The sequence below is a fragment of the Acipenser ruthenus genome, chromosome 24, assembly GCF_902713425.1.
Source record: "Acipenser ruthenus chromosome 24, fAciRut3.2 maternal haplotype, whole genome shotgun sequence".
In the NCBI taxonomy this organism is placed as follows: Eukaryota; Metazoa; Chordata; class Actinopteri; order Acipenseriformes; family Acipenseridae; genus Acipenser; species Acipenser ruthenus.
The window spans coordinates 24,013,016-24,039,624 of record NC_081212.1 but is presented as its reverse complement, the minus strand read 5'-3'; the positions used below and the strand labels follow the sequence as shown (position 1 = coordinate 24,039,624).

General features: G+C 36.8%; 3 protein-coding genes across 7 annotated transcripts in view; 2 read left to right on the top strand and 1 right to left on the bottom strand.

Annotated features, from left to right (window-relative positions):
- Window positions 1-3,658, top strand: part of LOC117962739 (transmembrane protein 266-like) — a 48,460-nt gene extending 44,802 nt beyond the window's left edge. For all 3 annotated transcript variants that reach the window (XM_058998853.1, XM_058998855.1, XM_058998854.1), the window contains one exon: window positions 290-3,658. In XM_058998853.1, coding sequence (XP_058854836.1) covers window positions 290-921 — 632 coding nt within the window. In that variant the 3' untranslated portion in view covers window positions 922-3,658. The remainder of the gene's footprint in view (window positions 1-289) is intronic.
- On the bottom strand, window positions 3,249-19,535 carry LOC131696453 (electron transfer flavoprotein subunit alpha, mitochondrial-like). The gene is made up of 12 exons (XM_034048976.3): window positions 19,394-19,535; window positions 17,800-17,949; window positions 17,217-17,298; window positions 16,721-16,803; window positions 15,667-15,766; window positions 14,488-14,598; window positions 13,836-13,937; window positions 13,308-13,376; window positions 13,046-13,128; window positions 7,513-7,578; window positions 5,302-5,382; window positions 3,249-3,476 (listed from the first exon to the last, which is right to left on the bottom strand). Exons 1-12 carry the CDS (start codon window positions 19,430-19,432, stop codon window positions 3,438-3,440), a joined length of 1,005 nt encoding a protein of 334 aa, XP_033904867.2. The 5' UTR covers window positions 19,433-19,535; the 3' UTR covers window positions 3,249-3,437.
- A 3,696-nt stretch (window positions 19,536-23,231) lies between these two features.
- Window positions 23,232-26,609, top strand: part of LOC117429469 (insulin gene enhancer protein ISL-3) — a 9,222-nt gene continuing 5,844 nt past the window's right edge. Inside the window, exons 1-3 of one of the 3 annotated variants that reach the window (XM_058998852.1) lie at window positions 23,232-23,457; window positions 24,107-24,296; window positions 25,415-25,677. In XM_058998852.1, the coding sequence (XP_058854835.1) occupies window positions 23,400-23,457; window positions 24,107-24,296; window positions 25,415-25,677 (511 nt within the window). In that variant the 5' untranslated portion in view covers window positions 23,232-23,399. The remainder of the gene's footprint in view (window positions 23,458-24,106; window positions 24,297-25,414; window positions 25,678-26,609) is intronic. The other 2 variants (XM_058998850.1, XM_058998851.1) reach the window with 2 other exon arrangements.

Here is a 26,609-nt window from a genome sequence, read left to right as displayed (position 1 = left end):
AGGCTTCTTTAACAAGAGTCTAAGGTGGTTTTATGAACTTCAAACCTTATATTATGCATAAACTCACAAGTTCAGGCATGGTGAATAGGGCCCTGAAGTTCATGAGCGCTTTTCAAGTGAATAGTAGATCTGGCTTGATCAGCATGTTGTGTAATTAGCAAAAACAAGACCCATATTAGGGCTTAGAGCGCTCACCATCAGAATTATGTTTTCATTCTTTTCTTTGGATTTCTTATTTCAGCATTTTGATATGTTTTTTGTTTCCCCCCCCCCCCATCTTGCGCACCAGATGTGGGAGTTCCGGAAGCTGGCACGCGTGTCATCACCACGACAGCCATCGACGTGCACCTTCCCAGCAACCCCCACTACATCTCCTCAGATCTGCTGACTGTGGAGGCCCCCGGGAAGCTGCAGCGCATGGGGAGCTCCGTCAGCGACACCTCGGCGACTGTCTCCCGCTCCACAGACAGCTCCACCACCAGGAACCAGAGCGGCAGCAGCCAGACGCTCGGCTCCTCTACGGGCTGCAGCACAACCCGGGAGGGCTCCTCCGACTACTGCCCAGTGGCGCGGTCAAGGGGCCAACACCACCACCACCAGGAGGACCTAGGCTCAGCCGGACAGCGGGACGCCAGCGCCGTGGTCCAGGAGCTGCTGTCCTCCCTCACGGAGGACTCCTGCCTGGCGCAGAAGAGGCTGGACCCCGTTAACCTTAAGCTACCTAGCCCCACGGGGTCGAACAAAACAAGCCCAGAGCTGGAGCACAGAATGAATATTTACAACAAGAAGAACCAGGAGAGCCTCAATGTATGCCAGACTAAACCACTCATTCACTTCCACGGGAACGAGCCCACCCTGGAGGAGAAGTACAGGTTTCTGGAGCCAGCTGGTGGGTCTCTGAGCCGGCCACCGGACACATAGTGAGCGGGTAGCGTTGCCAACGGCAGCACTAGCAGCAGCCTTTTTGAGCCAGCAATGACAAATTCCTCATGCCTCCAAGAAAGCTTTCTGTGGCCTCGCTCTTGTTGAGCTCCCTCCCTATCGAAGTGCTTTGGAAGTGTGGTCAAGACTAACCCACAGATGCATTAGGAGAGCATTGCAAGGGGGAGAGGTTAAGATCCAGCGTTGAACAATCATCAGGAATTTTCACTGAAAAGGTCCCATAAAAAAAATATAAAACCAGCAAGGGACCGTGCTCAAGCTTTTATGAAACAACCTAATACAACAGTATTGTTTTTAAAACAAAAACATCTGTAAAACAATCTCTGATCAGGCTACACCAGGGTACATTTGATTGGATGAGTTGTATGGACAGCAGATTTTTTACCTTACACTTTCTACATTACATATGTTGAAATTTGTATTTAAATTCAAGAGGGCAAAACAATGTTCGCTGCAGTATTTTTAAATCAATCCAGGACTTGTTTTTGGGGGTACCTGGGTGTGTTGGGAAATTGATTGGTTGGAGAATGCGATATAATTGAAAGGAACCATGTTCCAAAATGAAATGTTTGTAGCATGAACCTAAAAAAAAAAAAAAAACAGCTTTCTGAATATGTGAAAATAATCCAGTGCACTAATGTTTACAGCAGTATTTTATAACGATGACCATGGCAAATGAGATGCAGACTGCTAACAGCGCTGAATTAAAATGAAGTTTGTAAAATGATGGGACATGGGAATGGCTTTATCTTGTTTGTTTATTACATTCAGCCACACTTTTGATCTTTTAATGCCACTGTGACTTTGGACCATCTTAAAACATCCAGGCTCCCCAGAATCTGCATTGATTAAGTGTTGCAACCACCCAGTTAAACAGTGACAGGGTTCTCAATACATAATGTTGTTGTGTTGCTTAGATCAGTGGTTTCCAATTCCGGTCCTGAGGACCCCCTGTGTCTGCTGGTTTTCATTCCAACCAAGCTCTCAATTACTTAACTAGACCCTTAATTGAACTGATCATTTGCTTAATTAGACCTTTTTCATTGTTTTCAACTCTTAAACAGTTGCAGACTTCAAGTTAATTATAAAATGGTATAGCTAGCTTGAAATATGCAACTGTTAAGCCCCCCCCCCCCCCCCCCGTGCATGGATGAAGCACACTGCCAGGAGATAGCTTTGCCAATCAATTGCAACTGATACGTTGTGATTTAAGTTATCACCACAATAAACACAGCAAAAACGGCAAATTAACTTGACATTCTCGTGACTCGGGGGAAATAGTGACACATTTTATATTTAAAACCTATTTTAAGAATTGTTTACAAATGTAAATGATAAAGATTTACTATGCCATTTATAGACTCCAAATAAGGAAATGAGTGGAGTCATTACCTTAAATCTACATGTTCATGTTCTTCATGAGCCACCAAAACTGTATATTTGGTAACAAACGCAAATTCAGTATACATCTGGGCATTCTTTGTACATATTGCTGTTAACTATCTTAATTGATACAATATTAAAATTGTAAGTGTCACTACTGAAACCAGTTGCAAGATAATTGTACAATTTAATTGTAAACCTAATGCATGCTAATTGGTATGTATTAATAATTAACATGTCCTAAATTAACAATCGCTACTAATTGTATGCTAATTAAATATGTAGCAACACTATTACTTAAAATAACTTAATTTTTAATAAATATCAATTAAATCTTCATAAGAATCTAATAGAGAATGTACACAACCACCCAGGCTATTACATGCTTTATTTATTTTTTATTATGTTCTATTAAGAATTCATGGGCCATTATCTACAGGATTTTTTCATTGTACTTTTTATGCTACATTATAATGGATTCTCTGCACTTGAAGTTAAATCAGAAAGTCTAGAACCACACACTAGTTCTGCTGCTGGGGTTCCTCGTGACTGACTGCCCCTGCCGCAGACCACTGCGCACTGGGATTACTATTAAACTGGTCAACCTGACCTTCCCTACTGTTCTGGGGGACATGGTTTAAGGGTATATATGCCACAATTTGATCTAACCTCAGCAACACCTGTTAGCTAATAAACGTCTTACAAAACCACTGGGTTTAATATCAAACACTGGGGTCTGGACCGGTGTTTCCTTGATTTATCGAGTTGTAGATCCCCACCTGCTTCTAACTTGAGATTACCAGCTGACCGCTCAAAAAACTGCCACCCATGAATGCCAGCTCATAAACACTGCTTTAACCAATTGCATGCTACTGTTGTTGAAGACCAGTTACATCTGTGAATGCATATTATTCAACACCTACTAATAATTGAAATGATTTTAATTACAGATCACACAAATGACAGACCGTGGGCAGAGAACAAATATAAGGCAACATGTGCAAACACATTCTGAGCCTTGTTTTAAGGCTGCTATTTCCCTCCCAGGCGTACATTTGGAGAACAAACAAGTATTCCTGTTAAGTGTGGCATGAGGTTGTTTGGTTCCTAGATTACTTCTTCTTCAGCAGCTCCGTCATTTCAGGAACAGCCTTAAAAAATAAAAATAAAAGTTTGAAAAATGTTAATGTTGCTGGACTACACCATGCTGTCTAATAATTGCTCCATACCCCCAGAATTTGTTCAGGGTGTTGCCATAATAACACATAATAAATAAGTATTTTAAACACATAAATCCACATTTTGATTCCCTCTTAATGTATCACGGAACAACTGATCAACACACGTACTTTGCGATATAATTATTCTGTAAAGAACGCAAAGTAAACCAATCTTTTTTTTTTTCCTTACTGAGGTGTAGTTTAGTTCTAACACTTCATATTTTAAGCTGTTACTTGAGAAATGATCCCAGGTAAAGCGATAGCCATTGGGTCACAGCTCCGCTAGGTATTATTACCCATCACTTTTACAGTTTTACTAAAACACTAGGGCCAGTCACGCGCCACAGATCTCCTAAATAAGTAATTAGGGACAGGCAAATGAAGAAAAACATAACACAGCACCCTTTCATTTACAGTAAACAAGGAACTGTGCCAAAGCCCTGGCACCCTGTCCTGCTGCACCACATCTATCAGAGATCTAAACCAGCCCTAATTTATCCAGCACTGTAACTTAGAACAGCACTACAAAAATCAACTATGCATGTAAACAGTAGGTAGAAGGCAATAGAAAATAAACCTGAAAACCTACACCAGTCACTTGTGTTAACTATCAATTACCCTTCCTGTTGAAGAAGCCTGCTGGTCGCTCCAGCACAGAAGGATAATGTTTCTGATTGTCACAGTCAGACAAAATCGGCTGAATTAGAAATGTCCATTAGGCATGAGATTTAATATTTCATATTTAATGACTTGCATCTTTACAAGGGTTTTTACTTTCTAGTCAGGCATACAAGCAGCCTTGGAATACGCTAGTGCATTTAAGAACTTGTATATCTTTAAACATTTTAGGGGCATTTATACAAAAAACCAATTAGGAGAGAAAATGGTAGATCTATACATTTCTTAAAATGTAATAATATTTACAGATGAATAGAAGCAAATCATTGAAATATTACAATTACAAATTAATACAAATACATTTTTATATGCAGAGAATCTAAATTAATAAATAATGGTCTTTTAAAAGGACTGTACAAATATTAGTAATTTAGATGCATCCGAAGACACTCTGAGAAATCAAGCTTTTGAAAAGAAGTGTAGTGAGCACATTAAAAACTGGCAGTGCCGGGATAGTCTCCATAGTACCTGCAGAATGCAGAACTCCAAAAACATTTCTGAAGAATTTATAAATGTTAAGAAGCCCACGATCTACAGTTACTTCCCCCAATTTACCTGTCACAACTGCCTACATCACATGGAGGAAACAAATACTGAAATTTGAAATGCCATCATGAATTAGAGATACAAAGCGATTTGAATGCAGGCTGCACCCATTTCCCCACTGTGAGTGATCATTTGGGTAATATGAACCACAAACTGCTACCAGGAGCTGCTTAACATTAACACGGCATGCTGAAGTGTAGAGTTTATTCAAAGGCTGGAATTGAATTAGTCAGTTTACAGCATTTCTGAAATACATTGAAAGTGTGCGTGGTCTCTAAGCGTAACAAATACCAAACGCACCCCCAACGTTACAACTACAGAATAAAACGTTTGCCTTTTAAATAAATTGTTCAGCATAAACAAGTTTCAGTCCTCTTGCTTTCTTTACAGATGAGTTAAAGAAATACATTCGCTTGCTTGTTGATTTTTATAAATACTGGATTTTAAAACATATGTTTTGTCACCTGCACATTAGTATATATATTTTTTGGAAATAGAGACTTTACAATACCGCACATGAACCAATGCTTACCTTAAAAAGGTCAGCCACCAAACCATAGTCAGCGACTTGGAAAATGGGGGCTTCTGGGTCCTTGTTTATTGCAACAATTGTCTGAAGTAAATAAATAAATGTTAAAAATGTGAATCCTTGCTCTCAAAAACTTGATTCAGAGCTGTTCTGAAAATAAAAGTAAAACCAGAGAACAATACATTTAAAAAAGGGCTACAGAACATCTGAGAAATATTTTGGAAGTTTAAAAAGCAAACAGAATTTGGCTGGTAAAAACAAAACAGAGTACGGAACACAGCAAGTTATATTAAGAGATACAATAGAATACCTGACATTTGCGTGACTTATGAAAAAAATCTCTATGAAATTATTATTTTCATATGTTCATGTAACAACCTAGTCTGATAATTACACATCCACTCTACCCAGAAAATTACTTCAAGTCTCTGAAGCACGGTACAGGAAAAAAAAATACAAATAAATTATACATCGTTCTTTAAAAAGCTTCTCAGGTTCCCCTTTAAAACACAGCCTTTAAGTGCATGGGATCCCGAAGCAGATAATTCACATGGTAGAAGAAATCCACTTAGGAGACGGTTGTCATGGCTACACAAGAATTGTTACATTTCACATTTACATAAAACAGTTTTCTTCTAGGCAGTATGGAAGTACTTACCCTTTCTTTACTTGTTTTTATTTTTTTAAACTGGGTCACTACATGACTGCCAAGTTCAGGGGAAAAGCAGCAAGTTTTTGTACGCTGGGAAAGATATTTTAAGACTAAAGCAACTAACTGCTGCTCAATTTAAGGGCAATTTATTCTATTTATAATTAAGGTATCTGTTAAAATGAGCACTACATGTAAAGTACTCTGTTCCTTCTCTTCTAGATATCAATAATGTAAGAAGTGCCACATTCTTTATCCTAAATAGCTTGACCTCCCGATAGCTTGACGGACTTTGTATAAAAATCACTTGAGCAGTTCAGATATGGCTGGGGGAAAGTACGTAGTAGAGAAATAAAAGTACAGTTAGCACCTGGCAGCACAAACAGTTCTGTCCCAGCATCTCATGTGTGGGACCACAACAGCACCCCTAAAAACGTACTGGCGAAGGCATGAGGCAAAAACTGTGTATACTGTAATTGATTTATCTTTTAGTGTTACCAAGTACTGCAATATCTCTCTTGCTACCTGCACATACTATACCATACAATATCTTAAAGTATGACATGCATACAAAATATAACAATTACGAAGAGTATTTGCTTTTAAAGTCGATAGTATAAACCTCTGATAACAAACCTACAGAAAGCACATAGTTCACAGTTTATCCTGGCTGTGACACTTACATTATAACAGTCTTAAGTATCTATGTTCTTCACATTTTAGGTTTAAAACATTTGAGCATCCCTAAAACACAACTGGCTAAACAGGTGCATGAAAATAACAGTACAAGCCAGAAATAAAGCATTTCGATTTCTAAATGTGTGTTACAAAAGACTCAGCTGAGATTTGATTGCAGAGCACAAAGAGATTTCATTTGCTGCTCAAAGCGCCAAAGAATGAAACAAAGTTTGCAAATCAGACGTAATCAGACGCACAGGCACTAGGCACTCTGGAGTTAACAACCCTGTTTAAAGTTTCATTACCTTTTCTATTGCATTTTCATATAACTGAAGCCACTGTACACAGGCATGTCAGAAGCATCTTTAATTCTATGGAATGCAAGACCCGTAATTGAAATACGGCACTGTTATGCATGAATTAACGTGTCGGACTGGGGAATTAGAAAATATTTTTGATGGGGTTGAAGACTCCAGAAAGCATTTTCTTTTAAAATGTTACAAATCTATTCTTGTGAAATTACATTTGATGTTAACTCTGTAGACTGACTGACCATGGCTAGTAAATGTATGTACTGTCCATGAAATTCTACAGGTTTAACGTGAATCCACAGCATTTCTTAATATATTTCATGGCTTTAAATACGTCAGATATTATTTTTGCATCTTCATATAATCGAGATGTTGTTAATGATCCCCAAACTAAATCTGAGCAGATAACTGATTTTCAAATCAACTGGTTTTGTTTGTTTTTTGCATGGAAAAATATAAGCCCTGCTTTACGGAGAGACCTCAGACAATCAACTTGAAATACATCATTGCTTATATTCACCAATAAAGCCTTAAAATGTTTGTCTGTCGTAACATTACAAATTCTCCATGATGTACCTTGCTGTCTTTCATGCCAGCCAGATGCTGAATAGCTCCAGAAATGCCGACAGCAATATAAAGTTCCTGCAAAATGAAAAACATCATTAGTGTGCTAAACATTCTTAGGGGAAATCAAAGAATGCATTTATCAATTGACAGAACAGGAAGAAAAAAAAAGAATCAATAATTTGTAAACAATCTGAATACTTTTAAAAGCTACATTCCCATACAGATACATAATATTGAGGTATAAATATTTGACACTATGCAGTAAATACCGCACACAGTATTTCGATTAGAAATTCGTTCTAAAAACACAACAAAAAAAAAGGATTACTACATTGCAACTAGGCTCATATTATTTGCAACGACAACATACCAATCAGAATGAATGTCAACCCAACAGCCGTAGTCCCCTATTATGATTATCTGCCTTTGCTGCAGTTACAAATTGTAAAACTAAATAATTAAACAAACAAAAAATGCACAAAGGATACAATCATTAAGTGTCAGTATGCCAATGCATGTGTAGCGGGCAGTGCTGTGTGATACACTGCCGTTACGGATTCTGTCCCCTGTGGTGAGATGAGATGGGGTTAAAAGCACCAAAACCCTGAATGCAGAAGAGCCCGGCTGTTTTGCACTGCGAGATACTCGCAACTTGCGGGTTGCGGGGTCGCCGGTCTGCACCCAGCCTCTGCCCTGTTGCATTGGTGCCGTGACTCGTTCTCATAGACTAAATCATCACCGAGGGTACAGTGGGTGAGGAGTATAACGTGCAGTGCTGAGTTATATACTGCGGTTACAGATTCTGTCCCCGGTCAGTGAGTTGAGATGAGGTGAGATGAGGTGAGGTTAAAAGCTCTAAAACCACGAATGCATACTCGCCCGGCTCTTCTGCATTGTGGTTAAGACGCTCGTGTGCAGTGTGCTGGGTCGCTGGTTCATGCCCAGCCTCTGCCCTGTTAAACAAAATCAACAATTTCAAAGCTCAGCCGGTACTGTGAAAGAAAGTCAGTGTGTGTGGAGTAACTGCTTGTTAGAACTGAGAGTGACGGGACATGAACAGTGAATGATATACTTGGAATCCCTCTTTAAAAAAACAAAAAACAAACAAACAACAACAAATACCTATCCAAGAACTCAATGGGGAAAAACAACAATACAAAACTTTCAGACTTCCTTTTAAGAAAAAAAAATACTTGGACACATTCCTCATAACAATGAAATGCCCCAAAACCTGGCCCTAAGTTGTGAATGCTACAAGCTAAAGAGTATCCAAACATATACCAACTGAGTCTTGCTTTAACCCTCTTCACTTTAAGGAGCTTTTCAAGGGCTTTGATCAGGCAGTCTGTGTAATTACTCTTAAGAAGAGCGCTTAGGGTGTCTGCCAGAGTGCGGGGTCCAGCAGCATTTCCATTTCCCCTCTTGGGAGCACCACATCAATTGCTTTCAGCTAAATGCACTCACATATGAATATTTCAGCACAATTTAATGTTTCTGCACCAGCCCCAGAGGAGCAGAGCATCAATTTGTGAACACAGTTCTCCTGGAGTTAAAAGCCAGGATGGATAATACAGTACGAAAGGGGCCGTCAATCTAGTGCTTTTTGCGAGCCAGAGAGAAAGCTAGCCAGTACACTCCCGGTCCCCAGCTGCATACAAACATCTCTGCTACACAGCTACTTCTGGGTAAACCTTAAAATATATATATATTTATATACAGAGAGTGAGCGAGACAGTGAGAAACAAATGGTCCAACAATTTGCCAAGCTTGGTCAACTTTCCCAAAGCTACCAGCATCTGCTTCCCACTATCCCTTCCTCTACACAGCTCCTGACAGGGCACCAACTGCACCTGCTGGGCTGTTAATAAAATACCCAGCAGTGATGCAAAAATCAATACACTCGCACATGGAACCTACTGTCAGGTGTTAGAACATACGCGCTTTACAAGAAGCCAGATTGGAATAAGTATGTTTAATCAACCAGGCTAATGTATACCAAACAGCAGAAACTATTCCCGTTACTATGTAAGCAGAAAAAACCCACCCAAGACACTTTTATTAAGATAAATACAACAGATTCTATATTTTAAGAAATAATAAATGCAATAGTATTAAACTAATCATTAAACCTAACTGCATACATTAATACTACATACGGTAGTTAGTATTTCTTCAGCACTTACACAATGAGCAGAAGTAATCTGATAGACCTCTCCATATCCACAGAGATGAGAGAAACTTCAAGAAACACGCCTGGTACATGCATACATTTGGTCCTGCCTTACCTAAGGTAACATTAGGTATTCCTAGATTTGTTTTAATTGGGGGACTGTGAAACCAGACAGTGAGCGTTAGAACACAAGATACAAACTATACAAAGAGAGTAGCAAGACATAATGCTATATAGCAGCATTTAACAATCAAATAGCAGATATTATTATTATTATTATTATTATTATTTGTTTATTTAGCAGACGCCTTTATCCAAAGCGACTTACAGAGACTAGGGTGTGTGAACTATGCATCAGCTGCAGAGTCACTTACAACTACGTCTCACCCGAAAGACGGAGCACAAGGAGGTTAAGTGACTTGCTCAGGGTCACACAATGAGTCAGTGGCTGAGGTGGGATTTGAACCGGGGACCTCCTGGTTACAAGCCCTTTTCTTTAACCACTGGACCACACAGCCTCCTATACATCTTTACAAGGGTGATAGATCAAACACAGCTGTGTCACTGAAGCAGAGGTACAGTGTATGTCATGCAGTACTTGTTTTTAATGCAAGCCCCCCACAACTGACTGCACGTGTATTTTCACACAAGTGTCAAGACCGGGAGACAGCATTAGCACAGACCTCGAGGTCAGTTACAAAATAAAGGAAGGGGTCTATTTTAAACGATCTAATCAGTGGTGGGTGTTAATACTGCCACTCTTAACTCTACAGGCTATTAATCCTCCTTTGGTTTCCCCAGGTGTCATTTACTGACCCATTCAGTACACTTCTTTCTTTATTTTATTTATTTATTTCTAACTTTACCAAACTGTTTTTGCTCTTACTTTCTTTATACCAAATAAATTACTTCTAATGTTAAAGACGTTCCTGTAAACAAACAGAGAGTTATGAAACTGACATTTCCACCAGAAATCTTTGTCAATCTCTTTCATGACGCCTAGAAGTCTTTTTTAGTACTACTGTAGATCTCTTCAATAGGACTGGGAGATGAAGGATTTTCCTGCACAAAGCAAGGCATCCATTTCTTCTTTGCAATTGGAATTAGTTGAGGTGTTGCATTGTTCATTAGACTGACATGTACCCTTGCAAATCCTCTAAGTTAGAAGACTATTGCTTATTGTGCTTTTGAGTATTCTGAATAGAAAGAATACAAGCAGAAAATATGTAAAATCAAGAAGATGACAGACAGTTACACTAATGAGGCAATGAAGGGGACTGACTCTTCATCCAACAATGCATAAATTCCCTAAGGCACACACATCATACATATATATGAATATATACATATATATAAAAATTTTACAGATAAGGAGCACGGATAATTTTCCTGTCGAATTTCATACCTGTTAAAATGTCTAGATATGTGTTTTCCCCTCCCACCCCAGAGGTCTGATAATGTTTGCTTTTCAGAAACACATTTAACGGTATACGACACAAATACATACTGGATAATATATGGTGAAAACAACAGCCATTATAAAAGTTACTTCGCCAACCACGGAATGTTGGCAGAACTGTCCAGTCTGGGGGTTGGGTGTACTCTCACTGCACTTTCAGTCTACACACTAATGGATCTGCTAAATGATTTAGGGCTTTAAAACCAGCCATTAACTAAATTTCAGGAGGTTTAAACTCCCTTAATGTGCGGGTAATGACAGCTGGGGTATCCCTGCAGAAACGCTAATGGAAAATTAACCTTTTTAAGCCTTATTACATTTGAGATCCTAAAACAATTTACAAGCGCTTTATATATGTACGGTGCAAAAAAATACAGCTGAAAATATTTCATTCAAACCGTTACTGCATGTGTATATATAAAAAACAAAACTGTCCATCTGTTTCACAGCAAGGCCTCTTCAGTGTATTTGAACACTTCTTGCAGTTCTACACCTAGAAAACACTGATAAAAGTACCATACAGTCTTTATCAACATGTATTTTATCAACATGTACTTTGGGAAGACCATGCCATACCATCACTTTGTAACAACAGTTACAGAACTAGTGAACTGTAAAACTCTATGCAACTGTAATTTCAAAGATGCAATTAGATGAATGAAATAAATAAAAATGTAATGCATTCTTTAAAATGACTCGACTACACAAATATCGCTACCAGTGAAAGTGTCTGCTCATTATGCTAATTAAAATGAGATTCAAATCCACAATCATTTGCATCAGTCAAAATGGTCACTATCAAATCAAGGTAAGGGCAGGACACCCAGTCATTCACACAATCTAATCAAATTATTCTTTCAATGGTAAACTAAGTGTAATAGAGTGACACATTTATCAACATAAATACTGTTGTTTTCTTTTTCTATCTCTATACACAAGTCAATATTTTATTATTGTGAAAGTAACAGACCTTGGATGCAATCTGATCATTATAAATGTATATTCTTACACAGTATTAGCATGAAAAGACGCTTTGGGAATACCAGCCAATCAATTAGACAGGAACCACTGCTAAGTACTAGAAAACCATTATGAACCTTACTTTCACAAAAAGTAAGGAATGTCAAGGAATCGTTTTTTTAAATATATGTTTTAAGCATGTATGAACATCCAAAATGGCACCCAAACAGGAAAGGCTGTTTGTGGCACTGGGATTGTATTTTACAGCAAAATCCTGCAAAGCCCATGCGGTTTGAAAGGAAGTTTTCTGAAATGTCTGTTTGACAGCCTGTAATAACAATGCTAGATTACCTACCACAATACACAACATATTGTGCATTGAGATATTTTTTGTAAATGGGATAGACATATCCAAGGACATTTTATTTACGTGTTTCTCTCTTCAAATCAACAGATTACTTTCCAGGTACTGTATATGTTGCTCCATTATTTATAGAATACATAAATAATGCAGCCAGGTATTTTCTTCTAGTTTTTTTTATTTGGAAGAGACAAAAAGTATTATATAATAAATAAATAAGACAACTTCCAGTTGTGTTATTTGCTCAGGAGCCATAACCCTTAACATTGTCTCTTCACATTGCCAGGAGGCATCCCCTCATGATCTCTTTCAACGGCCTTTTAATCAATACTCTGGTTTGACTTCCAAGAGGACTGCAAAAACAGCAAGCCCACACTCAACCCTTCTGCAGCCCTTTGGCTGCTTTGCAACTCAAACCTGACATTTCACGTGAAACACGTCTTAGCAATTGCAAAAAAATATTTGGGGTGGTAAAATGAAGAACAAATATCCTGTTCAGTGGTTATGCACTGGTAGTTGTCCGGGGGGTATCATTAAAACTCAGTGAAACTACTGACGTTTTAGTCCAGTAGGAAAATGTTTTGTTACTTACCGGTGCCACAATTTTTCCGGTCTGTCCAACCTGCATGTCATTGGGGACAAATCCAGCGTCAACGGCAGCTCTTGAAGCCCCAACTGTAACCCAAAAGACATTTAAGCCTTGTATTAATGATGTTAATAAGGGGTCAACAGGAGGGCAAACAGCAGCAGGATGCTGTTCTCAAATCAAAGGGCAGTTGTATCCACCACTGTTTGGAAGATCATCAAACTCTATTTCCTAGCAAAGTACAAGAAAGCATCAGACAAGGTGTTACCTGCGGCGTGCATCTGGTCAGCCAGATCATACAGCAGCTTAAAGTTGTCACCACTCTTCAGACCTCTCCCTAATGAGAAAACAACAAACAAAATGAACAGCAGTTACAGGAGACCCGTTTGAATACAGTTAGAACCACGTGCTATATTTCATACAGCACTATTATTTTTCTAGTTATTTTATATGTGTTATGTTTTTTACATTTCATAACATATGTCATGTATTGATATTCTACTTCTTACAAAAGAAGAGATCTACAATATTAAAATAGCTTAACTAAACCATTACATTGGTTTTTCTAATCGTGGATTTAAGACCAGATACAAATGATGATTGATCTTTTATGAAAAAAAAATGTCAAGGAAAGCAATGATTGCTTGGGCTGCAAAAAATCAAGTACAGGTTCCTATGAAATGTGTGGAAAGCAGGCGTCTGACCAGAGTTTTATCAGTAAGCAGTTTTTTTTATTTTTCTTTCATTTTCCTGCAATCTACTTCTTGTTGTGAAAAGTCAATCCTCCTGTACCTACCGCCCGACACCACCACCTTCGCACTGGTCAGCTCTGGACGATCACTTTTAGTCAGGTTCTGACCAAGCCATTCAGACATTCCAACAGGAGCAGGAGTAGAAACTGCAGGAATTAAAAACACACAATGAAATATCTGCATACATACACATACATCAACCTGCTCCTCTTAAATGACCATCTTTAAAGGTAAGACCTTCACATCCCAATGCAGCCAGGTACCAGTTACTTGTCTCTTATTTAAGAGATGCAGGACTACAAGTACCAGAATGCATTGTATAGCCAAGTTAAAAACACAGTACTGTTCCTGGTGAACCTGCAACAATGTGTGAATTATAAAAATCACTTTTTCTTTAAGATGTTATTGCAAATAATAATGGAATTCCTTAAAGAGAGAATTTAACTTTAATGGAAGTCAAACATGACGTTTCTAGGACACTCCTATTCTGCAAAGAAAGCCTGCAATATTAAGTATGAACAAAAAACAGTGTAAGAAAAACATTCAACACTTTATTTTGATAAACCATCGGGGAAAAAGTGAAAACAGACTTTGCATTTTTGTTACTGCAACTCTGTTCCCTTTAACTTTTAATTTTCAAAATTTACATTACAATGCATCTTTTTCGAAACACCTATATGCAGGTTAAAGGTTTACCTTGTTCCGAAGTAGCGCTGCCTCCGGTGGTTAGTGCGGCCTCAAAGGACGTTCCTCTGACAGTGAACACCTTCACTTTCTCATTGCACTTCACAGTACAGAGAGCATTCCCTACAACAAACCAAACCAAGGCAGATTACAAATTAAACAGCACATCATTCCCCAGCAACTGCGGGACAGAATCCTCCAGAACAATCACCACACCGCAGAAGGATCTTGTAGCTGAAATTGCTATTACAGTATCTGCGCTTGAAAAATAAATCAAATGAAAAACAAGTTTTATTCATTCAGCTGCTCTCTCTATGGTTCAAGGGGCACTGAAATGCATGTGGATCTGCTATTATGACTCCTCATAATAGGGCAATTCTCCCAATCAAGAGGTGTGTCTGTACAATTGCAACCATGTTCACTGACTTATTGTGCAGGTAACATGTTAACTCATTGTCTTCACTCTGAAGGAGAGAACGTCTTTGCAAGCTCAAAGTCCACATGACATACCAGTGCCATCCTGTTTTAGACAAACTATCGAACACGTGATGAAACACAGTTACATGTTTCCTTTGTAAGGGAGCTGCTGTCTATCACAGAGATCTTACCGCACCAGAGGCTCCACATCTCATAACTAAACTAATTTAGAAAATTATTCATTGCAGCGAAAAGTAATCTGGAGTGCCAGAATGAGGAACGTGGAGGTTTCCAGCATGACCTGTATCTCTGAGGCTTGAAGCCAACATTCAGATCTTGCCAAGGATTAAGTGTCTAATGCCATTCGATGTTATTTATATTTTATGATTTTTTTTTTTTTTTGTCCCCAATATAAAAAAGTCTCAAAAAAACATCAAGATGATTTTTTTTTTTTTTTTAAACATCACAATAACCACTGGGAGAGACACTAAGTGGAGTGCCAGCTGGGATCACTATAGACTAGGATTCTTTCTCTTTTTAACATTCTTTAAAGAGATAGCTCATTCTATTACAAAAAAAAAAGCTTTACACTTTTGTTTCGGAAATAAAAATGCAGTGGATATCTTGAAGCTGGTTCAGTAAGAGGACAATTACAAAAGAAAACTCATTTTCATGATTAACAAACTTGATTTGTTACCAATTAGTCTACCAACGCAAAAAATCTAAATCGTACAAACTAACAAAACACACAAACTGCAGAGCAATAAGACTCACCAGCATAGATGGTCCTAACAAAGGTATCGGGAGACTTGATTGCAATAATGTCCGAAATAGGGGCAACATCAAGCTTGGCAGCCACTCTAGGCAGAAGATTCTAAAATAATTAGATGTAAAACAGTTAGGCATGGTATTAAATCAAACAGAAAACATCATTTTAGAAGGAATATTCAGTTTTAAACCTCTGTCATATTTTAAAACAGCAATGCACAATATCATGTTCTTGTGTAGAACATTCAGTATTGTGCACTTGAATATTTAACAGAAACTGCATTGTTATTGTCTCCGGTATTGCCAAAACACATTGAAATAAAGTGCTATTGTGCTGCTTAAATATGAACAGTTAAAGTTAAACAAACTGTTTCAGGTTTCAGCCTAAGGGTAATGCTAAGACTTTTAGTGTAAACAACCCCTGAGTTTTCAGCTTTGAAAATGAGGGTATAATAATTAAAAGTGCTATTTGACAAATGATAACCCAAGCGTTTTATTAATAAAAATGAAATACTATCCACCAGAAGATGATGCATCCTATATCCTGCTTAGGTCAATAAGAGGAAGAATATGATATACAATATTGTTTAATGTACTGTAATTTGATTGAAATACCATTATATCAGAGAGCTGACAGATCTCTTTCGGAAAGATGGATTACACAGAACTCATAATTGAGAAAGATGCTACTACGTAGTGTGAAAGGTTTTCTTATGGAAATAAAACTTTACTCGTATAGATCTTCAAACCAGTTCTCATTCTTCATTCACCTGGACTCAAGAACTACAATGGGTCAATGTATCACTTCACAATTTAAGTCTTATTATTATTTTAAGCAATAAGTTACTGTTTTCTGGAAAGTAATTTAGGCTGTGGGAAGTCATTCCACACTTGTGGAAATTGCAAATTATCCAATTCACTTGGGAGCATTGTATAATACACCACGTCATTGTAGACCTCAATTTGCTAACTACAAGTGCAAGGTTTATTTTCTAAAAACATATGTTAATAAAAATGTTTCATGGGAGTGGCTGAAACACCAACATTAAAGTCTTCTTACCTTTCCAAAAGCAGAGGCTCCTGCACAGATGTGAGTGAAGCTGAACTGCTGCTGGGTGGCCAATATTAATGGTGTCAATTCCTCTGTGGGGGGATAAAACAAATGTATACATTTTTATTATTATCTTTCTTCTACTTTACATTTCATGTTATAGATCCTACCATATAGGGGGGTATATGCAGTTTGCTGGTGACGATTAATTGGATCCAACTTTTTTCACAGCAAAGAGCCTTATTTGACTAAATGAAACCTGCTCTTGTCCAGAAGACTACATGAGAGCAGGAGACAGTCGAATCAGCAATAATCATCTATACACTGTCTTCCACTTTCATCTCTCTGTTAGCAAAATTCGAGCTTTTGGCAGTCCAACATGTTTTCTATAGAACTTGAAATATGTCAATACAGATTTTTAAACCACTTGTATAACTTAAATTGTTAGACAATACACAAACAATAACAACATCAAAGGGTGTGAAAAAACGATAACACAGATTACCTGGCAGGGAACCTTTGTATGCAGCATGTTGGGCCACCAGAACTTTTTTAACACCCTGCACTTTACTTAATTCCTCTGCAACCTAAAGGCAAAAGATGCATGCTGGGTTAAAAAGATACCACACTTAATTAGGAATATTCTTTCACTGCTATAATGATGTACAGGACACTTACAAGAGCTTGTAAAATGTAAGAAATTGAAATATAATAAACATGTGTGTATGTGTGCATGGTCTGCAAACAGGTCTGATGGACACAGTCTCATAATTACTCATTTTCCTGCTCACAACAGTAGTACAGTTGTATTTTCTACTGTAAGCTGATTCAAGAAATGTGAGGATGCTCATTTCAAAAGGCTGCCTAACTGTTTCGAACTTTGATTTTTGTTCAACTTCCTAAAAAACAGTAATTTATACTTTTTGGCACCGAATGAAACCTGAACCTTGAGTGAGAAGAAAGGGACGTCGTCTAAATATCAGGAATTTGAAGCTGACCCGCCTAACTTCCTGCTGCCCTCTACCTGGTTCTCAATTACATTACACAGTTGAGCTAATTGTTGGTGGAAATGAACACAAATGACTTACCTTTGCGCAGTCTGTGCCAGCGACCAAACAAGACACCTCTCCCCCCAGCTTACTGGCAGCAGTGATGGCATTGAGAGTGATAGGGGTTAGCTTCTCATTGGTGTGCTCTGCAATTACCAATGTACTCTGAGACCTGTGAAGAAGACTGGCCTGAAAGAGACAAGGAAACAAATATATATTTTTTGGAGCTCTTGAAGTCAGTGTGTTAGTGGTTGTCTTTTTCGCATCAATTTCTATGTAAAAAGTTTCATGACAAAAGTTGCTGTGCTTCTTTAATTTAGCATGCATAAAGTGACAGAGTGTTTTACCCTTGCACAGACATGAGATGTTTCAGCTCACCTCAAGAGGAGTTAAAGTAGATAGGTTACAACTCCAAGCAAATTATGTTTTATTGGGTAAGGGGCTTATGTTAATTAAAACCACCAGCTTCTCATTAAACAACTATATTTGATTTAGTAAACTAAAAAAAAAAAAAAAATTAACTACATTTGTCAGCTTACTTAGGTTCTAAAGCCTGCTGGCTCAATTTATAATTTGGCATAATGAAGTCTTTGGCTAAAAATTGCAATGGGTTCTGCAAACATGTGTGCTCGCCTACTGGGACCACAGAGGTGCCCTTCAAGCCAGATGATAAACAGTCAAATGCCTTGTCCCATTATCAACAGAGAAGTACTTGCTTAAAAAAAGATTAAGAGGGATCACTCTCCAAAACAGGCAAACTTAATTAAGTTTTTTTTTTTAAAAACGACATAAGGCTCATGTAATACTTTGTGAACACTGTAGTAGCCCTATGACAATCTATGTTTTGTAGTGCGACTTAATTTAATGCTGTCTGACAGCTGTTTTCATCGAAGAATATGACACGCATATGCTGGTAGAGCTACAGACAGGAGTACAAAAAGACTTAACTAGGGTACACTGATTAGTACCATCCCATGATTAATCACAGTGACAAGTAACCGACACCCCTCTTCCTGTATAAAGCCCCGCACGGCAAGGGCTATATGATGTTACTTACGGAAGCTTGGCTTTCTTCCAGCCAAACTGGGCAATAGCTCGGTTAGTGTTTTCTCTGCTCGATCACCTTTAGCCTCGATCCATTGCAGTTGTTAAACAAACGCTCTAGCACGTTGTTTAACCTGCGTGCTCTACCCTAGTATATGCAGTACTGCAACACACTAGCTGTGGTCATTCAGCGAATTTCAACAGCGTGCGTCTGTTTCCTCTCCGACATTATAAACGTGTACAGATATACAAATAATGCACAGCTTTATAAGAGAGCTAATCATTACAGCAATTTCAGAAATGATGAATCAGAAGTAAACGAGGTTAGGGTGCGTCAGTGATCAACACAATTCACCAACATATTTGTTGACGTGTAAGTTTTATTAAACGGCACAAAAACAAACAAGACAACAGACACTAGTTAAACGCGAAAACAAGAATACAGTTATGGTGTTAAATAACACAGCAGTTGTTATGTCACACGTTAACCTGACCTATGTTGTGTCATTAACACTGGGGTTACACATCTCTTGTTAACGTACATATTTAATTAATTTGCATTTTTCCGATGCCTGGTGGTTGTACTTACCACCTGTCTGAGGGTCTGTTTGTTTATTATTTTAAACATCTTTTCCAAAATCACTCAATTTCTCTGCAGTCAACCTCTGTCTCCCAGCTAAGGGTAACACACACACACACACACTACCGTGAACCAGATATCGCGAGAGCAGACGGCGACTCGTTTTCTGATTGGTCCTCAAACTCAACTCCTGTCAATAAAACTTTATTGGAACTAAACTTCGCGGTGAAGTTACAAAGTCATTCTAGCGGTGTTTAAAACCGCAGAGATCCACAATCGTTGTTAGCCTTTATACGGCAATATTTTAACGACACAAAGTCCACTGGCGTGGCAGCAGCTTGTTTATGTTTTGTTTTGTTTTGCTATACGAATTCCACTGCCAGTAAGAAGCCCCAGTGTAACTGAAGAAAAATAATATGTTACTGTAAAAATCCTAACATATTGTTGAATACATGTGTGTTTCTTGTTTAACATGTTCCTCCATAGTTGTTAGCACGGATAATAGACCTTGCCAGACCTTGTTACACGGTATTCCTCAAAGACAGACACTGTAACTCCTCGCTGTGCTCTATCAGATCAAATAGCCAGTGCCGTTTCTTCTTTATTTAGCGATATTTATTCATGTACGCTGTTGTATTTGATTATTCATCTGTTCTTTATTGCGGGTACACACATGCAACCACACAGTGTCCCCCTTGCATTATGCTTTATCGTATTGCATGGTTATTTGTGAGGATTATGTTCTTGCTTTATCTCAGTATTTATTATGATGGTAAGAAAAGCATTGTAACTCAATCAACCTTTAAGTATTTGTCAGTTTCGCCTACGGGCTGCATGGTGGTCGAGATCCTGAAAACCTGCAAACAACATGTATTGCAAACTCCTTCATCTGTGCTGTCCCTGCTGGTTTCAATTACTTTATATACCCGAAATGACCAATGACCAATCGTAAAAAAAACGACATCCCCACTAATTCGAATGGGAACTTTAAATGATATGTGTCTAGGGTTAAGGTCAATGATTCGAGGCAGGGTCAAGATTTGTGCTGAGTTCGGTTTGAATGAAAAGTCATTTTAAGGTTACCGACATAGTGACAGAAAAGTTAGGAATGCCCAGCATGGATTTCAAAAGAAACAAAAACAAGGGCGCACACTCGGATTTTAGATGCTTGTCATTTTTTAAAAATACCGCCACAAACTACAGCTTCTGCAACTGAGCGCTACAGATAAAGCGTCCAATTCATAACTCATTGGACTTTATTTTACTGATGTAAACAGTGGCGGATTTTAATATCGCCAAACGAAATCCTTTTTTAAAATTATTATTATATACAGGGATTGTTAATAAGTGTGTCAAAATAACACGTACGATGAATGCCAGGGAAATGTACACATTTTTTTTAATGGAATTGAACACTGGTATCCTATCAATATATTTTTGAAGCAAGAATTGACATGATTGTTTATAAGATTGATATAGTTCGCTTCACTGATAAATATGTTTTATTATTATTATTATTATTATTATTATTATTATTATTATTATTATTATTATTATTATTATTATTATTGTTTTCTTTTATTTTTTGTTGCAGTTAACTTAAAAATATCGAACTGATCTTGGCCAAATATCAAAATGTGTACTTGCCACCACCTGTATGCGGTCTGTCTGTCTTTGTCATACAAGATAATTAGATTCTAGAATTTGTTGGTAGAAACTGTAACTACTTCATCTTAATATCATGTTCAAACTTTTTGATAATCGAAGGTTTTAAGTTTTTTTCTTCTTCTGATATACATGTATAAATACAAGTACGTTCGTATTTGTCACTTAATATACCCGGTTTATTTATAAACGTAGGTTAAATTACTATCACGTAGATCTATATTACCTGTGTTTCATGTAAAATACCAGTCAGGCCTGGATGAAGATTTTAACATGATGTCCATTTTTTCCTTTGGATACAAAGTAATATTTCCAGTATAAAATGTACCGGGTGTATACAATGTATTATCTGTGTTTCTAAACCTTATAGTCATTACTTTGATACAATGTTACAGTGTTTCGGTTTTGTTTATTTTACAAAGCAGCGCAGCGGCTACATTGTAGCGTTATTCTACGTTGTTCAGAGTTGTGTGTATAACATAAATCACGTATAGCAAATAAACCTATCGCACAGGACGCAAAATAATCAAATCGGATCACATGAATATGTCGATTTCAGTGGCACGGCATAGAAAACCCCACTTCTTGCTAACATGTAACATTGGCTGCATATTAGTATTTAAAAAAATCCTCAGTCCGATTACATCATTCAGAGATACATACGTGTATTTCTAAAACAGGTGATGTTGTCGGCTACTGGAGATGAATAATACGATTTTGCAATTGTGAATTTGTCCAGTAGAGGTCACTCTTTTCGAGTAGAACTCCAGATTCTGCACAATAATTAAAAACAAAACCACACTAATTTGTGTTGGTGTTTCAATCTGATTCATAAGAGCGTGTAAACGAATTCAACAAAACATCACCAACGTTTCAAACAAGACCCTTTACAAAAGTGTCTCCCACTCAAGTTGTGAAAGTATCTATTCATTCCAGCTGAATCCAGATACATTACTGTAAATAATGAATTAGTCATCAATGCATAAACTGTTCCTTCAACATATATACTGCAGGCTACTCGTCTCTGCACCAGCTTTTACAGGGACTTGTAGCATGCAAAGCGAATAGAGGTCAGCAAGGTGCTTATATTAACTTCAATATTATCCCGATAATTACTAGACAATTGGGAAATCGATTTTTGCAAACTATTTTCACTTTTTTTCATATATATGTATATATATATATATATATATATATATATATATATATATATATATATATATATATATATATATATATATATATATATATGAATTCGAATTAGTTTAAAACGGATTGTATACTTACAGATTCGGTTTAAAAATATATCGCATATATATATATATATATATATATATATATATATATATATATATATATATATATAATTTTAAAATAAAAATGTAAGGAAAACTCTTTATATTGTCATATTAGCATCATTGGATCGGACCTGTATATTAATTTCATTTTCCTAATACTGAGGAAAACTGAACTTGATTCTGAGTTTGATTTTTGACGTACCACATGTTTGGTGTTTTTCTGTCTGTATTTTGTCATGTTCAGAAAAATAAAAAATCACGATTTCGATTTTCCATTATTGTCAGCATTGTTGAAAATATCATCAATTATTGTAGGCCAGTCATTGTCTGTTTAATTCACGTTTGATCATATTAAAATTATGTATTTATTTGGCAGACGCCTTTATTCAAGGCGACACAAGTTGACACAAAGCGCCATATATGTCTTCATCGACTGGAATAAAATACCTCTTTGTTCGGCAGTAAATTACACGTTTTGGATATTGTCATTTTTTTTTTAATGAAATAAGTTAGACTACTAATCATATAACAGAACTCACATACACGCCTTTCACCTCGTTCAATATTGTGATATATATTTTTTTATCAATCCAGTTTAAATGTGTGTGTGTGTGTATATATATATATATATATATATATATATATATATATATATATATATATATATATATATATATATATAACCAAATTATAATGCATTCGTTTTTAAACAGCAGGCCCCAAGTATAGTCCAATCTAGTTGTAATACGTTTCTTCTTCCTATACGTATTATATATTCCTATAGGATGGCTGCTCTTTTGAAAAGTAGGATTTGTTGAACTGAGTGTATTTGATCCATTGTCCTCCCTTCAACAATAACTTCGCAGCTCTTCTTTTTGCTCCCTGGTGACGTGCCCGGGTCCCAGCTTGCGTGTGACGTCACGCTGCGTGTGGGACCTTGCAGACTCCCTCTCACTCCAGTCTTGGGATAGAAGTCCTCAGTTAGCAAGGGACTGGGCAGCCAGCTTTCTACTTGTTTTTTTACACATTACACACTGCTTCACCCGTCCTGTATGGTGGATATCATTTTCAACTCTTCTTTCTTGGGTGATATGGGGGATCATTCCAAAAGTAAGTACACTTTTTATTTGTCAAAATGATGATCTATTTGCAGTGTGTGTTATTATTTTATTTGCACGCTTTAGAATATGAATTCTGGTAAACTACTACCTGCTACAATACAAAGCGTTGTGTGTTCATGTACCCAAATCTACGTAACAGGCGCTGTTGTAGTTAGCATTTCATATTTATTACAAACGAACAGTGTTTAATCTATTTTATTTAAGCATCATTTATATTCTGAAGAGGAGGGTGTACACCAGCCTACTTTTTTATTTGCCAAACTGCAATGTAAAAACATTTCCACATATAAATGTATTACAAGAATATATTTTCTCAATGACAACGTTGTATATGCCTTCACAAATAAATAGAGATGTGCCGATACTGTGTGCTATAGAGTGGAGAGGTTGGATTCATAGCATTGTGAAGTTGGAATATTGCGCACACCGTTTTACATGATTTTGTATGTCAGCAATAATGTTTCATATAAATAACACATACGTATAAATGCGCAGAACAAAAAACTGACTATATATACAAAATAATCCGTTTTATCACTCTTTTGACCTTCGGGTACGCGCGATTACAGTATGCAAAGAGGGAGCGGGCAGATAAAAATGCTTTCAAAATATAGTGACGTTTCACCTGCTCTTGTTAGAGAAGTCTGGAATTGCCATGTGTGTGGGCTGTGGAAGTCAGATCCATGACCAGTACATCTTGAGGGTCTCCCCGGACATGGAGTGGCATGCGGCTTGCTTGAAGTGCGCGGAGTGCAGTCAGTACCTGGACGAGACGTGCACTTGCTTCGTCAGGGACGGCAAAACATACTGCAAAAGAGATTATGTCAGGTGAGAATTTGAACAGCAAACACCAGCATGTGAGAATGGTCATGGCAATTAGAGTGGATCAGCCCCACTCCTGATGAAGCAAGCAGGAATGAAGTAAGTAGGACCCGCGTGTATCAGCGTCCCACGTTTTTATGGAGAAAAATGTTATCATTTATGTTTGTAAATCGTGTTATTGTCTGAAAAAGAAAATACTTTAAAGCATAGCTTAAGATCTAGCCACATGTCCATATATATATATATATATATATATATATATATATATATATATATATATATATATATATATATATATATATATATATATATATAATGAGCAAAGAAAAATACGTATCTGTGTTTAAAATGTGATGTTAGGAGAAACCGCATATATAATTATTCTAAAATGCATTAGATTTTTTTTTTTTATAGAATGTTAATTTAAACATATCAAAAACACACTTAGTTGTCAAAACTGCGTAAAATAAATGTGCAGGTTAAAACATAATACGCTGCTTCTACACATTATCAGTAAATATGTTGTCATTCAGTATATGGATTGCATATTTGTAAAGCATAAAAATAAACAAAACATGTTTAGATCACTGCAGTAGTTTTTACACAAGATTTTTTTTTCACTATAAATGTCAGGAATATCTTACAATATACATATATTTCGCATTAAACACTTAATGTGTTAAATAATAATGATATATATATATATATATATATATATATATATATATATATATATATATATATATATATATATATATATATATAATTATGTGTCTATGGAAAAAAAAAACACTATCATATGCGTCAAAATCCTTAATCTATCATCTCTATAAAGGGGGACTTTCCGGATGTATTTGTATAGGGCAAATAATGGTGATGGCTACAATATTAAGGAAAATTGTTATTCCATATATTCACCCTTCGTTGAAGCTGTTCCGATTTAAAAAACAAAACAAAAAAAAAAACACTTCGATATGTATAATAAACGAGGCTATACACGTGTGTATACACCGTTATTTTTGTTGTTTTTTTGTCGGCATATATATATATATATATATATATATATATATATATATATATATATATATATATATATATATATATATATATATATTGCTTTTCAGGTTGTTCGGTATAAAATGCGCAAAATGCAACGCTGGCTTCAGCAGCAGCGATCTGGTGATGAGAGCTCGAGACAACGTGTATCACATCGAATGCTTCAGATGTTCGGTTTGCAGCAGGCAGCTCCTGCCCGGGGACGAGTTCTCCTTGCGGGAAGAGGAACTTCTATGCCGGGCTGATCACAGCCTGCTCGGGGACAGAAGCTCTGCAGGAAGCCCCCTCAGCCCGGGACACATTCACTCCAACAGATCTCTACATATGGCAGGTAAACCTTCACTACACTGTCCCAGAAAATGTTATGGAGAGTAAGAACAATGTTACAGCCCGCTTTAATGGGATAAATGTAAGAAAATACGTGGATGTAGATTTATTCTGCAAAATGCATAAATAAATGAACCTCAATCTGCACACGCTAAAATAAAATACAAACAAACACACAAACAAACAAAAAGCTGCGCTGTAGATATGTTACATAGACAATGCATATACAGTCATCAATTATATTACTATACTTTTAACGCACTTACACATTTTTACAATATTATATATAGTTTAGGAAAGAAATAATACAGTTGAAGCAGCAAGACATGTAGCCTCTTGTTGATTTTGTTTATTTATTTTAAAATCAGCTGCTAATAATCTTCAAGGCCTTAATTGGTACTCGGACGTGTTTTTAACGCCAGTATATTGGAATAGGAAAAATAATTTAGAATTATCACTATTAAATTAGCCATTTGCATAAGCATCCGCTGTTCAAAAACAAAAAGCAATCTTATGTGCTAACTGACCATTTTGATGACAGCAGTTATGTTATTTATAACTTTCTCTGCGATAGGCTAAGAAAATAATTGTGTATACAGAACAGAAGTTTATCTTAAAATACTCCTGCGCAAGTATTCCAAGTTCCTCCTTCTTTATTTAAATTTAAATTGTACTATTTTACAATTGTTGTAAAACTTCTGGGATATCGAATGTTAAAAAAAAATCGTGGAGGATGTATGTCTTTAAAAAGTTGGTGTCAATAATTCATTGTTTTATTTTTGCATGCAATAAATAATGCATCATTCGTGTAAAACCCTCCCAATTATAGACGTGTACGGGTGCTATTTATTTTAATAATGCAATTTAGTAAGTACAGTAACAGTACTTTCAGCGCGCCTCGTTTAAATGCAGGCATATCGGCTATAGGGACCTACA